This window comes from Oryza brachyantha, chromosome 5 (assembly GCF_000231095.2).
Source record: "Oryza brachyantha chromosome 5, ObraRS2, whole genome shotgun sequence".
In the NCBI taxonomy this organism is placed as follows: Eukaryota; Viridiplantae; Streptophyta; class Magnoliopsida; order Poales; family Poaceae; genus Oryza; species Oryza brachyantha.
The window spans coordinates 9,732,812-9,750,091 of NC_023167.2; the positions used below are offsets into that span (position 1 = coordinate 9,732,812).

The following is a 17,280-nucleotide window of genomic DNA, read 5'->3' on the forward strand; positions in this document are numbered from 1 at the left end:
TACCTAAATCTTAGTTTTTTTTATCCTAGGCTTTTGTGTGATAGGGTGCATTGAGCTAGGTGAGAGGAAAGGAACCTCAAGCAAGGCATCAACCAAACAAGACCATGCTAGACTCAGGTCAGGATGGCCTCAAGCTAGGTAAGTTCTCTTTTAATGACATTTCCAACAGAGTTGCTACATGGCTCTTCAAGTTAAATTTTAGCAATTTTAATAAAAAATTAAGCTCCAACAGACTTGCCAACCGGATGGCCAAGTTATTCGGCTGGCCAAACCGCTCCTCCCACTTGTCTTGCTAATTGGGGCCCCATGCATGGGCTCACACAAATTGTCTTTCTCTACACATATCGAGAGTTGTAAATGAAGATCCTATTAGAATGTGTAGTCAATATGAAGAGCAATTGTTTTGGATAGTTGGCCAAATAGACAAATAAAGAGCCAAAGATAGAAATAGAGATATTGTTAGAGATGCTCTAAGGCTCCAAACAACTGGCCCTAAGTCCGCAATACTTAGGTAATTTTCGAGTGAATCTTGATCTAACGATCGGTGACGATTCATGAGCTAATTTTGTTAATGGAGATATAGGCGAACATGCTTCTCTAAAGTTAAAGTTACATAGTTAAATCTACTTGTACAATGCTATATATATATTTCAACATCACAACATGCGTAGTACATTATTATGATGTATGTCTTTCTTTATTTTTTATACCACCATATATATATGTGTGTATATATATATATACTTATATGATATATTCTAGGAGAAATAGTGTATATACAGGAATAGTACTTATGAATGCAGGGCCGGGCCCACCTGCCAGCCAGGCACCCAGCCGCAGTACGGGGACGAAACAGAAGGCTAGCATTTTGTCAGATGGCGAGCACGAGGCCAGGCAGCGACCTGTCCGCGCCGTCGTCGGCGCCGCCGCACCCACGCTGGCTCTGCCAGCACACGGCCGCGCTCGCACCAGCGGCGCGCCGGTGACCTCCTCCTCCTCCTCCTCCTCCCCCGAGTTCGAGCTGCGGCTGGCAGTGGCCGTGGGCGTGGGCGTGGTCGCCGACGTCCCGGACGGTGACGGAGGTGTTGAAGTACTCGCGGAGGCGGGTGATGCGGCCGCCCTCGACGGCCCACGCGTGCACCCAGTACGCGCGCGGCCCCTCCCACCCCTCCGCCACCACCCACCCGCCGCCGCGCCCCACGGCCGCCACCCGCCTCGGCACGAACACGAACGCCGCCGCCTGGTCCTCCCCGGCCAGCCTCCGCCGCATGTGCTCGCACCGCCTCGGCCCGTGGAACCACCACTCCACGTCGTCCGCCAGCACCGCCTCCGCCGCCGCCCCGTCGCCGGCCGCCACCGCCGCGTACAGCGACTCCACCAGCCTCTCGTTCCTCTCTGCTGCCTCTCCCAGCTCCATGGCCATTAGCTTCTATATATATTCTACTGTACGTACGTACAGAGCTCGATCGCTGGAGTGTTGAGCTGCTCCTGCTCGATCGAGCTTGCTGGTGCAGCAGATCGAGAAGAAGAAGCTGCAGGATGATCGGTGCAGCTAGCTAGCGAGAGCGGGAGCGTTTTTATAGGGGTTTCTTGAGTTGAGGGAGAAATCAATTAAGCTTGTGAAATGGTTGGCGGCAGGGTTAGGTTAATTTGAGATATGGGAGGTTGGGTTGGGGGCCATACTTTTCTTGGGTGAGTGAGTGATCAGTCAGGTGAGTACGTATACGCAAGTGATGAAGATTTGCTGGGTTAAGTTGGTATCTTACGATTTCCTGATTAATGCTAATGACATGATTCTGCTAGCTGCATGCAGATGCAGATGGAGATGGTGATGGGAGTGCGTGTGTCGGAGAAATATAAGTGGCTGTGTTATTTTGACCGGATAATATTAAGATGAAGATTTTCTATTTTTTTTTATTTAATAATTGAAAATTGGTAAAATGTTAATTTTGCTTATATAATTTTTTTTAAATATACATCGTTTGACAATTCGGTAAGCATGTATCTGTAAAAAAAAACAGGAGGAATAACCCAGAATCTGAAGCCAAGCCAGGCAGTGACTAGCTAGAGACGTTTCGCCTGGGAGCGTATGGAATTGAAATGCCCGTTCTGCCCTCCTCTTCCATGAAGCAATCATCCTCTGGGTGTTCTATACATATGTATGGTTAGCTTTGCTTTGCTAGTTTGTTCATGATAATATTTCTGTACTGTTGGATACAAGTCGCTGTGCCTTGTCGTTTTTAACGTGTTAGGATAATGTCAAGTTGCATTTTGGCAACAACCAACCTAGGAATTTTTTCAGGCCACATATAAAACTTGCATGAATGGTCATGCGTGATGAGTGATGAGTGTAGGGGTGGTTGGTTTTTCTTGTTTACATACAAAATTTAAGGGGTATGTCCAATATAAGATGAGCCGAAATTTTATTGAGTTTTGAGCTAAAAAGAACTTGATAGCTGAATAGCATTATGAAAGGACCAAAAGGTCTTGCCATTATCACCCCTAGATGAGCGCCATCAGAGCTCTTACAAAAAACCACTGCTCATACAATGTTTTATCTTGCAAATTTATGACCTGGTTTGTGTTTTTTTTATGACTGGTTCATTCTTAAGAAAATTAGGGTCCTAAGGGGTTCCAAATGAAATTCTGGTGGGAAATTCGAGGCATTTCAACACAATGCAAATTTAAAATAAAAAACTCAAAAATCTTATAGACAATATAATTTTTAATCTTACATAATGGTGTTCCTTAAAAAAAGCAATGAATTTTACGTATATTTTTTTAAGTGCAAGCTTAGAAAAAAATTATATTTTGAAGAAGGGAAAATGCCTTCATGGGCTAAAAGGCACTGACAATTTGGGCCCAATTATTCCATTTTAAAAGAAAGGGGGAAAATGTCTCATTCATATATCCCCATCACCCCATCCCCCTAAGACATAAAGGAATGCTCTTTCGAGTCTGTATGTCCCTGAAATCGTCCGTTTTTAACTTCTTCAGAAGGTCATGCTAATCTTTAAATATCTTTATCTCATTTACTACATATTCACACATTTTTTTATAGTTTTCCTCAACTCTCCTTAATTCTTATAAAATTTCCGACATTTTCACTAGTTTTACCATTTTGGGAAACAATAAACTACGATGAAAAAAATCTCAAAATCTACACTAAAATTAAAGTTAAAAATTTAAATTTTGGTTTATAAGTATAAGTAGAAATAAACGAAATAAGCCGAAAGTTTCTCTGCCTATGGTTTTTCCATAGCAACAAGCTAGCTAGGAAACGCATGAGCAATTAATGACATGTAAAGCATTACAAACAGAATGACATCATATATATAGTGGATATAACAGACACAGAAATAGCAGATCAGCAAACTAAAATACAGGTCGGCCTCGCAAGCGCAATGTCCACACCACTATTTTGCACAAAAGTTTGAAGTCTGAATTTTCAACTTCATAAACTTTATTTTGTTCTATCACAAAGTTTTGGTTTAAAAAGATTTGCAAACAAATGGTATGAACAAAGCATTTCGAAAAAACATACCATTTTGAAGTTTAATTAGGAAGCATTTCACGATAATTCTCCTTCACCCCATCTTTTCGCTTCTGCTCATGCTTATAAACCAAAATTTAAATTTTTAATTTTAGATTTATAGTTTTTTGGGGTTTTTTTTGCAGAATTTTATTTTTTAGCCTTAACTTTTAGATCGCTAAGAATATGTATATAAAAAATTTATTCACAAATTATTTTTTGTTTGCAACTATTTTGTTTGGCTGAAAAGCCAACAATCACCCTCCTCATCTGTTATCAAAAAGAATGTGCCCTAATGTTTTCAACCTATAGTCATCACTTCATTATGCTAGAAGAGTGGTGATTTTCTTTAGTATTACGTACCGTTACTAGAATACAGGTTCGGCTATAACGCCAAAAACCCTATATGCCAATAGTCCATTATCTATTCTATTTTAACATTCTAATGCTTGCTACTCCCTACGTTTCATATCATAAGACTTTCTAGATTTATCAATGTTTTTTTAAGCCCGAGAGGGTGATTTGTATTAAGTAAGAGGGAAAAATATGTACAGAGACTAGAAATATAGACTTAGGGAGGGAAGAAGAAGCAACTGGCGTGTAGGACGCCTATCTTAAGGAAGGCTACGTTACGGGATGAGTTCCCTCTGCCACGGCAGTCGGCGACAAGGTCGCCAGCCCTCTAGCTCCGCAGATTATCCAGGTCCTCAGCTCCTCCATGACGTGGTTGGTAATCACTTCTATCGGCGTATCCACTTTTCCGGAAGATTCGGTTGTTTCGCTCGGTCCAGATTTCCCATGAGACGAGGATCAGCAAGGATTTGACCCCGCCCTTCTTCTCTTTTGCTGCGGATGCCAAAGCTGAGGACCACTAGTCCTCAAGAGTTTGATCAGCGTGCGGATCTCGAAGGGTTTGGTTCGCTATTCCTGCCTTGTCTAGGACATCGCGCCAGATTCGTATAGTAAAGAGGCAGTCTTTCAAGAGGTGTTGGGCTGTCTCTAGATTATGGCGACAGATTTGTCAATGTAAATCTATATATATCAATATCAATGTATATGTTTTGTGTATGTGTCTAGATTCATTAGCATACATATAAATATACGCAAGATTGGAAAGTCTTATAACATGGAATTGATGGAATGTTATTTTTTTGTTTCTTGGGTTCCAATTGGTGGTGAAGAAAAACGCTACGTGGCACAAAACTTCCATCGGACGCAAAAGAATGCCTGAAGATCAACAAATCTTAACAGTTCCACTGGTAATTGTATAGGGTAGTATGGAGTGCCATAAGATCAAGTACAATAGAGGATTTGCCTACATTAATGTATATGTTTTATGTATGTGTCTCGATTCATTAACGGACATATAAATCTAGGGAATATTAGAAAGTCTTATAACGTGGACTGAAGAAATATTTCTTTTTTCGTTTCTTGGAGTTCCAAATTGGTGGTGAAGAAAAACGCTATGTGGCGCCAAACATACATCGGTTGCAAAAGAATGTCTGAAGATCAACAAATCTTAATAGTTCCACTTATATAAGATAGTACCGAGTGCCATAAGATCGACTACAATAGATAAGCCGATTATAAGCCATAAAACTAAAAAATATATATATAGAGTGTTGACGCTCATATAATAACTAGCTCTACACATGCTCTATGGTCCGAGGTAGATAACATTAAATACATAAATGAGATAAATAATAAGAGAAAAACATACCATTAAACTCATAGCCAATCTGTTATACATGTTAGCTCAAATATAAGCCTATAGCTATCAGTTATCTATAGTATTAAACTTCCTCTAAAGTCTAAAGGAACTCTAATATTTATCATTGTCCCATCGATAAATTATTATTTCCTCGATCAGCCGGAAACCACAAGCTATAGTTAAGTGTGCATCATTATCCAAAACGCAGGTCAATTAATCTCCACTAAACATCATTGGATTAGATATTAATTACATCATCTTCTTCTCCATCTCCCCCCTAAAAAGATTTTATCTTATCTCATCCAGTACTCCATTTCTTACTCTGTTTTTGCACGCTCACACGGATGCATGACGGGATATCCACGAGATTTAGGAGTCAAATTAAGGTTAAGCCTTGAGGGTAGGTAGCTTTAATTTGAATTTCAGCACTGATAATTAACTGGTTGTCAGATACTTTCGGTTGCAATCATCGAAATGGATGCCTTATATGAAATTTCTGTCAAGAAACTGGATTGATTAAGGTTAATTAATTAACGTACAGACAACTCAGCAATCACGCTCCAACATGGAAATGTACACTTTATTTTAGTAGTATGATTGAAACGGTAGTGATATATATTTCTGGGTGACACATCAGTCCTACGTAGCAACAGCCTAATTAATTGAACTAGCTTAAAGTATATAGGAGAGAGATATTCCATACCATTCAGCTTACTTTTGTTTAATGATTTACCATCAAATTTATATCTTTTTATAATATGTCATCGAGTTTATCTATTGAGTTATAATTTACTTACCTCCAGAAGTTTAGTTAATTCCTGAAATTTCTGTCTAGCCTCCTCGACCTCGAACAACATAGAAGTTTATCTAGTACAGTATTTGTTTTTGTTACATATAATAATTTTTTTGTGGTGTTAATTTTTTTTAAATATAATATTTATACCACTACCTAAAACATTTTTATAGGTGAGTGACAACAGATTAAATATAGGCATTTTAGTGAACCACTCGTGGTTAGAAGTCAATAATTCAGGAACCACACCCAGTACGAGACTTCAGATATATCTAGCTATGCGCTGCACATATCTTCACGTGTGGCTCGCCAAGAGAACCACCTGTAAAAACATTTTTTTTTACATGCAGTTTCTTAAATTTGTCTATAAAGACAGAAAAATCCAATCACAAATATCACCCTGCGTTTAAGATTCCCTATAAAATGTTTCAAGAATCTTCTTTTGGTGTTGCTTGTGCGTTCTCGTGGCCCCTTTCACATGTGTGTTGTATTCATGGCATAGCATATCTTTTAGCCGACACGGTTTCATAGCCTATCACATCAGCTGAGCGTCCTGGTGGAAGCATGAGGTATGTTAATTAAGTCGCTTTTATTGCACCTATGGTCACAAACACATCTTCTTCCTCATCTATACTATGTATACTGATCTCATCTTTCGTACTTTAAAACTATTGAAGAAGATAGCCATAGCCATGGTATGAAAAAATGGACCGAAAGTTGACATGCTTCTATTGTCAGTTTACCGGCCAGACCGTTGGTTTTTTATTTATTAATATTTAATTCAGTTTATATTATTGTTAATATACAACCATCACAAGCTAGTAAAATATATATAAATAAACTAATACATCTATTATTACATGGCCGTAATATCAAAAAATAATTATAGTATTGTAACCTAATAAATTCATAATGCAATACTGTTATAGGACAAATTAAAAACTGGCTCAATTTAAAAAACCAATAGGTTTACTGAAAAACCAACCGATTCAACAAAAAATCGGCCGGTTCATCGGTTTTTTAGTGGTTCAATTGCAGTGGCGGTCTTTGAGCAGAACCGAACCGCCCCGGTTCTGGTTTTTTCGGTTCAACCGCCGGTTTGGTCTGATTTTTTTACTATGGCCACGGCTTAACCCTAGAAGGTATATGTAAGAGCATTCCCAACAAATACTTCATCTCATTCTCTATCCTGAAAACATAGTATGTGAACAAGAAAATATTGTTCTAGTAGATAATTCATCCCATCCTCAAAATAGAGCATCATCTATATTGAAAAGAGAAACTCCAAATATGAATTTTCTCTCTTCTCCCTCCATATTTCAACATCCAATCACAAGATGAGAGAGCAATAACAATATGAAAGAACATGGTTGCAACATATTAATAAAATATATGTGTAATGTAATAAAATATTAATAACAATATGAGAGCCTATACATCAATGTATATTATTTATATATAAAATTTTGACTGAACCTGAACCTAAGACCACTGTATTTAAATCTGCTGGCATCATGTCTTCCTTGAGTGCTTCTTCATCAAAAGTTGTGAGTGCTAAACATGTTGTGAATGCTAAACCTGCTTTTAACACTAAATCTGTTGTAAATGCCAAACCTGTCTTTAGTACTACATCGGTTGTTAATGCTAAACCTGCTATATCAACTTGTGCTTCAACTCATCGTGATAAGTATGCATGTTCCTTTTGTGGCAAAGATGGCCATATTGTTGGTTTCTGTTTTAGACTTGCTAGAAAGCAGAAAAAGGAATGGGAAATTGCTTTTGCACAACAAAGATGGCAAAAATTGGCTTTTGCCTCGAGGCAGGCGGTTAGACTGCAGCAGTACCAGCAATCAAACCGGTGTTATAACCCCCGTCAGAACGGTGGTAAAGCTTTGGTCAGACCGCAGGTTCCTAAGCAGTTAAACCAGCCTCGGGAGCATTTTTCTAAAGGGAAACATATTGAATTTTCTACTAGTTATGTTCCTATTAGATCTGGTCGTGTGTCTCAGTACTGGATTCCTAAATGTTTATTATCTAACCCCAGTACTGAGACTTCGGCATCTGCTTATGCATAGGCATTTTTGGCGAGGAAGGAGAACGTGTGGATTGTGGACTCCGGTTGTTCGCGACATATGACCAGTGATAAAAGTTGGTTCTCCTCTCTCGTGAGGGCATCAAGGAAGGATTCAATCATCTTCGATGATGCTTCTACTAATACGATCACTGCAACTGGATCTGTCAAGTTAAGTGACAAATTTACATTGAATGATGTCGCTTTGGTTGAAAATCTAAAGTACAATTTGCTCTCTGTTTCTCAAATTGTGGATGAGAATTTTGATGTTCTGTTTAAGAAAAGTGGAAGTAAAATTTTTGTTTTTTCTGGAGATGTTGTGCTTAATATTTCTCGATATGGAAGAGTTTTTAAAGCTGATTTTGAAAGTAGTATTTCTTCTGAAGTTATATGTCTTGTTGCAAAGTTTTCTAAAGATGTGATTTTCTGGCATCGCAGACTTGGACATATTAGCTTTGATCATCTAACTAGGATTAGTGGTTCAGAGCTTATTCGTGGTTTGCCTAAACTTAAAAAAGATGTTGATTTGGTTTGCTCGCCATGTCGTCATGCTAAAATGGTTGTATGCTCGCATACTCCTACATTTTCTGTGATGACGGATGCACCAGGACAGCTCTTACACATGGACACTGTAGGTCCGACTAGAGTGCAATCTGTTGGAGGAAAGTGGTATGTGTTGGTTATAGTTGACGATTTCTCTCGTTATTCTTGGGTTTTCTTTATGGTTACCAAAGATGAGGCTTTTGAACACTTTAAAAGTTTGTATCTTCGGTTGGCCATTCAACTTCCTGGATCTTTAAGAACCATCCGAAGCGATAATGGTGGAGAGTTTAAAAACGCTTCTTTTGAGAGGTTTTGCAATGAAAAAGGTCTTGAACATCAATTTTCGTCTCCCTGGGTTCCTCAACAAAATGGTGTGGTTGAAAGAAAAAATCGTTCTTTGGTTGAGATGGCTTGGACTATGCTTCATGAGTACAGTACACCTAGGAAATTTTGGGCTGAAGCTGTTAATACTACATGCTATATTTTCAATCGTGTTTTCTTGAGATCAAAACTTAGAAAGACTTCTTATGAGCTTCGTTTTGGACATACACCTAAGATTTCTCATTTACGTGTTTTTGGGTGTAAGTGCTTTGTGTTAAAGTCAGGGATTTTAGATAAATTTGAATCACGCTCTCGTGATGGACTTATGTTAGGATATGCTGCCCATTCTCGAGGTTACCGTGTACTTGTTTTAGAAACTAACAAAATTGTTGAGACTTGTGAAGTCACTTTTGATGAGGCTAGTCCAGGTACTAGACCCGAAATTTCAGGTACAATATCACAGGTTCAGGGGGAGGATATATTTGTGGAGGAAAGTGATGACGAGGACGACGACGAAGTGTCGGCTGGTCAGACCGGTGGCACAATGTCAGTCAGACCGTAGGCAGAAGAGCGGTCAAACAGGCCTGGAGGATCTTCCTCATGTGCTTCAAGTGCGGATGGTGGTGGACCTCCAGAAACCTCTAGTTCGTCAGAACAGGGTACAAAACATGAAAATTCATCTGAAGCCACTGCTCCACTTCATATTCAACGACGACATCCTCCGGAACAAATAATAGGTAACTTGGATAAATGTACTACAAGGTCGAAGGTAATAACTCGTGATTTTCATGTGAATTCTGCTTTTGTTGCTAATTTTGAGCCCAAAGATGTTACTCATGCCTTAACTGATTAATCGTGGATTAATGCCATACATGAAGAACTTGAGAATTTTGAAAGAAATAAAGTTTGGTACTTAGTTGAACCTCCTGTTGGTCATAATATTATTGGAACTAAATGGGTTTTCAAAAATAAACAAAATCAGGATGGTTTAATTGTTAGAAACAAGGCTAGACTTGTGGCTCAGGGTTTTACTCAAATGGAAGGGTTGGATTATGATGAAACTTTTACTCCTGTTGCTAGAATTGAAGCAATTAGACTTTTGTTAGCTTTTGCTGCTTCAAAAGGTTTTAAATTATTTCAAATGGATGTTAAAAGTGCTTTTCTAAATGGCTATATACAGGAGAAAGTTTATGTGAAACAACCACCTGGTTTTGAAAATTCTGATTTTCCCAACCATGTTTTTCGTTTGTCTAAAGCCTGGTATGGTGTCACACCCGGAGTTTCGTCCTAAGCCTAAATCGTAAAAAGGAATCCGTAAATAACAATTGGCTTAATTAACTCAGGAAAAATCCCTCTAAAAGGAATTAATTCAATTAAATCGAGGCTCGCAAATCGACTAACAGGATTTAAATTCAAATTGCAGAAGTATAAAATTTGGCCAAACAAATTAATTTAAAACTCGGCAAAAATGGGGTTTTCCTTTTTCCCTCCTTTTTCCTTTCTTTTTCCCTTCCTTCTCAAATTGGGCCGAAGTCCAATTTTCCTCCCTCTCTCTTTTTCCTTTTTCTTTTTCTTTTTCTTTTCCTTCCCGGGCCGGCCCAGCCGAGCCGGCCCGTCTTCCCGCTCGGCCGGCCCAGCCGCGCCGGCCGCTTCCCTCCCTTCGCGCGCGCTCCTGCCTGGGCCGCGGCTCCGGCCCAGCTCGCCCGCTCGCCCGTCGCCCGCGCCGCGAAGTCCATCGCCGCTCCCTCCTCTCTCCCGCGCCACTGACAGGTGGGGCCCACCTGTCAGTGACTCTTCGCCGCTCGCCCGCGCCGCGCCGCGTCCGAGCCGGACTCCGCGCCGTCGCCGCAACCGCCGCCGCCGCATCCGCCGCCGCCGAGACCGCGTCGTCGCTGACTCGGTCTCCAACCTCCGCCCGCCCTAGCCGGTCGCCGCCACCCTATAAATCCCCTCCGCCGCCGCGCCGTCGCCCACTTTCCGTCGTCGCTCGAGTCGCCGCCGCGCTGCCGCCGTTCGCCGCCGCCGCGCAATCTCGCCACCAGTCACCGGTCGTCGCCGCCTAGCCGCGTCATCACCTCCGCGCCGCTGTCGCCGACCGGCCGCCACACTCGTCGTCGCCGGTGGACGTCTCGCGCCCGCCGCAGCTCCTCCAACCTCTCCGCCGCCGCGTCTCGCCCGTCGCCGGCACCCGTCGATCTCCGCCGCCGTTGCCGATCTCCCGCTCCCGCCCGCGTCGCCACCTTCGCCTCGGTCTCGCCGACCCACCCGCGCTCTCGCCACCGCCGGTGAGCACCGCCACCCTCCTCCCCTCTCTCTCCCCCTCTCCGGCCGACCGCCGCCGAGTCGCGCGCCGTCGCCGGACGAGGCCGTCGCCCACCGCTCCCGTCGGCCACCGTGGTCGTCGTCGCCTCCGCGTCGCCGCCGTCTGGCCGCCGTCTCTTGCGCCCGCGCGTGCCGCGCTGCCGCCGCTCGCCAGTCACCGTCGCCGCTGTTCTGCCGGGTTGCGCCCGTGCGTCGCCGCCCCGGCCGTCGTCGCCGTCGCGCCGTCGCCGCTCGCCGGTCGTCGCCGTTGCGCCGTCGCCGTCGCGCCGCCGTCGCCGCGCGCCGCCGCCGCGTCGCCCGCCGCTCCCGCCGGTCGCCGCCGTCCGCCGAGCCGCGCGTTCGGTCCCCATCTCTCTGTTCCCTCTCGCTGACGAGTGGGTCCCACTCGTCAGACGCTCCCCGCGCCCGCCTTCTCTCTCTCCTCCCGGGCCCAGCTGTCAGCGCCTCTTTCCCTCTCTCTCTCACCGACAGGTGGTCCCCACCTGTCAGCCGTCAGCTCCCTCTCTCCTCGCTGACGTCAGCAGCCCCATTAATTGCGCAATAATTGATTTAGGACTTTTCTGTTTAGTTAAAAAACCCAGAAAACTTCTAAAATTCATAAGTAATTCATCTAGTCTCCGTTTAGGTCCATTCAAATTTCATTAAATTCATAAAATTATCAAGAATCCATTAAAAATAGTTTCTTTTGCTGTTTCAGTAGAGTTTGTGCCTGTTTTATTTATTTTTGTGCTTTGTCGCTTAGATTCGAACCCCGCCGAAGAGCCGGTTTACTTCGAGATCGTCGCCGAAGTTCCCCAAGGGCCAGAGCAAGGCAAGTGACACTCATCCTTGAACATATTCAACCCATTATTGCAAATTCCTCGCTTATTTATTTCAAATATGCATTGTTTTAACTAAAATACTTACTTTATGCTATTTTCGGGTAAACCTTATTAGTATGCCGTTGTTTATCCAACTTTGTTCGTTGCTGGACCAGGGGTAACTTGATTAGAGTCAGGCCTAGGTTAATGCTTAGCCATGCTTAGAACAAATAGCTCATGGGATCACATTTAATTATGCTTAGTTCTGAATAGCCGAGATAATGATTCACTACCCGGTTCGAGTTAATGTCAACTAAAATATTGATAATGGTGGGCTATGGGTGCATGGTTTTGAGAGTCGCACCCATGGCGATTAAGGACCGGTTCACGGGAAATCCTGGAAGTCGTTAAGTGCTAACCACATGCCGAAATGGGTAAGGTGGGATTTGGAGCATGACTTCGAACTATTTGACGTACCCAGGCAAGGGTAGGCGTGATGGAGTATGGACGGGCAATCGTGGTGTAACGAAAGCTTCTCCTGCTTCCGGATCTACCGAGGCACAAGAGGGGACTGCCCGACTTGGTGTAAAGGAGGGGGTGAAACCTGAAGTGTGGTACGATTAAATAGGGAGGGTTGTGTAACGGGTCCTATCACGGTCTCCTTTCCGGTATGCCGTGGTGGTATGTCGGCGCACGTTCAAGTGTAGTGGAGTCGTGTCTTGTGGGTACAGTAGTACACCTCTGATCAGAGTATAAACTATTCGAATAGCCGTGCCCACGGTTACGGGCGAACTCCCAGCTTCACTGTGATTAGTGAACCCTAATAACTTGAGTAAAATCTGTTATCACTTGGGACTACTGCAGCGTGGTGTAACGTTGAGTAGTGGTTGGGCCTGTTGCAACGTGGTGTAACGTTGGACAGTGTTGTGGTACTTTACAACTACTTATTTTATTTATGCTTTACTGTATTTAAATTACCTTTATTCTTTCAGTCTCTGTTATTTATTTAAACTGCTGCTTTGTCGCAACTAACCCTAGCCTGTCCTTGTAAATTCCGTTACATCATTTATTTTCTCCCCTTGTCCGTGTTGCTTGTTGAGTACGGTGGTTTGTACTCAGCCTTGCTTAACTTTCCCAACCCAGAGCTAGAAGCAGAGTCCGATGGAGGTGCCTCTCAGGAGTGAGCTGTTCCGCCGTCGAAGTGTTGCCTGTGGACTGGAGCCGTACCCGCTGGAGCTAGTCTACCCCTTTGTTTTTTTTTCTTTCCGCTGCATTTCCGCTAGAATAAGTGTAATTTTCAGTTGTTTCTAAGAACGATGGTTATGTAATCAACATTGTCTTTTTGTGTACCCTGGCTGGTCCTGGACAGGGATTTAATACACAACTAAGTTCAGAAATTCAGGTGAGGAATTTCTGGGCGTGACAAGTTGGTATCAGAGCCTCCGTTGACCGTAGGATCAGCCCAATGGAAACCCTAAGAGCCCTCTGCTTTTCATGTTTGTGCATAGTTTGCGAAAGTGGGAGTGTTTTGAAAATGGGTTGGTGTTTTTCAAAAGCGTGAGTGATTTAAAAAGACAAAACCCCTTTTGTTGAAAAGCGTGAGTAAATCGATTTACGGGTAAAACTTTATTTACTTTCTTTCTTTTATGATTTATTTATCTTGAAACAAAATTTTGCATCTATTGATTCCAAATCCTTGTGCTCTTTAGATGGCTGACCACCCTTTGTATCATCGTGGAAACGGAATGACTGGATTCGTGGCAGAGTTGGCAAGAGTCTCATTCACCGCAGGATACCCCTATGAGCCGGAGTACACCACGATCCATCCTCTGGAAGGCGAGTTTCCCCACCGAGTAAGATTGGAGCTACATGGAATCCCCGGTTTCCTCCCTAACTTGGAAGCAGAAGGAGCTGGAGGATCGCATGAGCATGCCTGCCAGGAAGCTGCCTACAGTCTGATGACAACGCTCAGGGCCAGGCATGACCTGACGTTTTGGCATTCGGCTTACCGGTATCACCCTGGTCGTGGACCCAATTCCATGGTCAGTAGGTTTCGGTCTGCCCGAATTGAGCAAGACCCTACCTTCGGTAGGATGTGCACGGTGCTGCAGGGTCTCGACCAGATGCATCACGACCTCCACAAAGCGTCCAAGGCTCTGAACGACGCCAAGCTCACCCAGATCGTTCGTCTGCAAGATGAGGTCGACCGCTTGAAGAAAGAGAACGCCAGGCTCAAAGGACTCCCAGAGCCCGGAGGTGCAAGGTGTCGCACTACGGCAAGAAAGCGAACCCGTGGGCCGCCCAGAGTTCAGTCTTACCCCGGTGCCCCGGATGAACCAGGACCCCTGATGCAGATGGTGCCAACCTCTCCGACCCCAGTGCCCGAGGAAGGTGTCTCCCCGTTCAACGCAGCAAGGAACCGCAACAGGGTCATCACGGTCTCGAGCAGCAGCGAGTCCGCTTCTGGTGAAGATGAAGATGGCCTCCCCAGCAACTCAAGAAGCCGCTCTGAAGACGAGGAAGAAGATCCGTCTCCCGTCGTCGGTCGTCGCTCCCCTTCCGTGCCTTAGACGCCGCCCTTAGCTTCGTTTTAGTCGTTGTGTGCTAGTTTTGGTGTGTTAGGTTTGCTTCGCTTGGGGCTAGTGGTGAACCATAGCAGTAGTGGGGTTATGGTTGTGCCGCCAGGAGTTGTGTGGTTTTTAAGTGTGTTTCTTAAGCAAGATAATTACAATTCACTAATTAAATAAAGTCCCTGTTTGCTTAGTTGTTTCTTTTTCTTCTTTCTCTTTCTATTCCTCCCGCCCCGCAGATGGTGAACACCCGCCACGGCAATCGCGACACCGACCAGTCCAGCACCGGAGGACCGCCCCCGCCGCCCCCACCGCCCCCACCAGAGAACCCGTCGCTTGCCCAGGTTCTTGCTAACCAGACACAGATGCTCTCTTGGATGATGCAGCAGATGCAACAGCAACAGCAGCAGCACCAACAACTGCTACAGCAGCTTCTAAATCAAAGTCAGAATAACCAGCAACAGCAGGGACCACCCCCAGTTCAGTCCAAGTTGCCGGAGTTTCTCCGCGTCCGTCCCCCAACTTTCTCAAGCACCACCAACCCCATGGAGGCAAGTGATTGGCTCCACGCCATTGAGAAGAAGCTCAACTTATTGCAGTGCACTGACCAAGAGAAGGTTTCCTTCGCCGCACATCAACTGATGTGTCCCGCCTCTGCTTGGTGGGATAATTTCCTGGCTACCCGCACTGCTACCACAGAAGTGACTTGGGCGGAGTTCTGTCTTAACTTCCGCAAGGCCCATATCCCTAACGGGATAGTCACCCAGAAGAAGCGTGAGTTCCGCGCTCTGCAGCAAGGTACCAAGACAGTGACAGAGTACCTTCATGAGTTCAATCGCCTAGCGTGATACGCTCCCGAGGATGTCCGCACCGACGCCGAAAGGCAAGAAAAGTTCCTCGGAGGCTTGGATGATGAACTGAAGAAGCAGTTGCTTTCGGGCGACTATGCTGATTTTGAGAAACTAGTGGACAAGGCCATCCGTCAAGAGGACCAGCACCTCCAGATGGACAAGAAGAGGAAGGCCTCGCAGTTCAGGTCTAACCAGCCGCCTCCTCAGAAGCCCCGATTCCACACCGGCCCCTATCCTTCGAATCAGCAGCACGGGCAATCAACCTTCATTGTCCGCCAACATCGTCCTTACAACCCCAACAACTTCTCCAGTGCTTCGTCCCAGCGTGCTCCACCTCAACGCGCTCTTCCTGCACCAGCTCCCTGGCAACAGAATGCTCCTCCACCGACAGCTCAACCTCCTCCAGCCAGGAAGGATGCAGGTGCAAAGCCTGGGGTGTGCTACAACTGTGGCGACCCAGGTCACTTTGCTGACAAGTGCCCGAAGCCGAAGCGCAGTGGGCAAAGGTTCGTGCAAGCTCGCGTGAATCACGTCACCGCCGAAGAAGCACAGGCTGCGCCAGAAGTAATACTGGGTACGTTTCCTGTCAACTCCGTACCTGCTACAGTACTTTTTGATTCTGGTGCTACACACTCTTTTATTTCAAGGAAGTTTGTGGGAATGCTTGGGTTAAAAAGGGAAAAGTTAAGAGACCCGATGCGGGTTAACACTCCAGGGCATAGTATGTTCTCGGACCTTTATAGCCCTGTTGTGCCCATAGAAATCCAAGGGACACCCTTTCTAGCCAATCTCATCCTTCTCGAATCTAAAGACCTAGATGTCATTTTGGGAATGGACTGGCTTACCAAGCATCAAGGAGTGATTTATTGTGCCAAGCGTACAGTCACCTTGACCAGTGAAGAAGGTAAAGTGGTGACTTATCAGTCGCTGGAGTCAGTGTCAACCAGGACTTGTTTGAATCAGATGGAAGCCGAAGAACAGCCCTCGGAAAAAGACAAAGACCCAAAGAAGTTGGAAGACATACCAGTGGTTTGTGAGTATCCGGAGGTGTTTCCAGATGATCTCACAACGATGCCGCCAGAAAGAGAGATCGAGTTCCGTATCGACTTGGTACCCAGAACCGCACCGATCTATAAGAGACCCTACAGGATGGCCGCCAATGAGATGGCAGAAGTGAAGAAGCAAGTGGATGAACAACTCCAGAAAGGTTATATCCGACCGAGTACCTCGCCTTGGGGTGCCCCGGTTATTTTTGTTGAGAAGAAGGACAAAACTAAGAGAATGTGTGTGGACTATCGTGCTTTGAACGATGTCACTATCAAGAATAAGTATCCTCTGCCAAGGATTGATGACCTATTTGATCAGTTGAAGGGAGCCAAAGTTTTCTCCAAGATCGATTTGAGATCAGGGTATCACCAGTTGAGAATTCGGGAAGAAGATATCCCTAAGACGGCATTCACTACTCGCTATGGCTTGTATGAATGTACGGTAATGTCGTTTGGACTTACTAATGCCCCGGCATTCTTCATGAATCTCATGAATAAGGTGTTCATGGAATACCTGGATAAGTTTGTGGTTGTCTTCATCGACGACATTCTTATCTACTCCAAGTCAGAAGAAAAGCACGAGCAACATTTGCGGATTGTGCTAGAAAAGCTAAGAGAACACCAGTTGTATGCCAAGTTCAGCAAGTGTGATTTTTGGCTGTATGAAGTGAAGTTCCTTGGCCATGTGATCAATGCCCAAGGTGTAGCAGTAGACCCCAG

At 44.6% G+C, this 17,280-nt stretch overlaps 1 protein-coding gene across 1 annotated transcript; it reads right to left on the bottom strand.

Moving 5' to 3' along the window:
- Positions 1 to 403: 403 nt before the first annotated feature.
- LOC102703125 (senescence associated gene 20-like) lies at positions 404 to 1,533 on the bottom strand. The gene has a single exon (XM_040524583.1). The coding sequence runs from the start codon at positions 1,421 to 1,423 to the stop codon at positions 872 to 874; it is 552 nt and encodes a 183-aa protein (XP_040380517.1). The 5' UTR covers positions 1,424 to 1,533; the 3' UTR covers positions 404 to 871.
- Between the last annotated feature and the right edge of the window lie 15,747 nt (positions 1,534 to 17,280).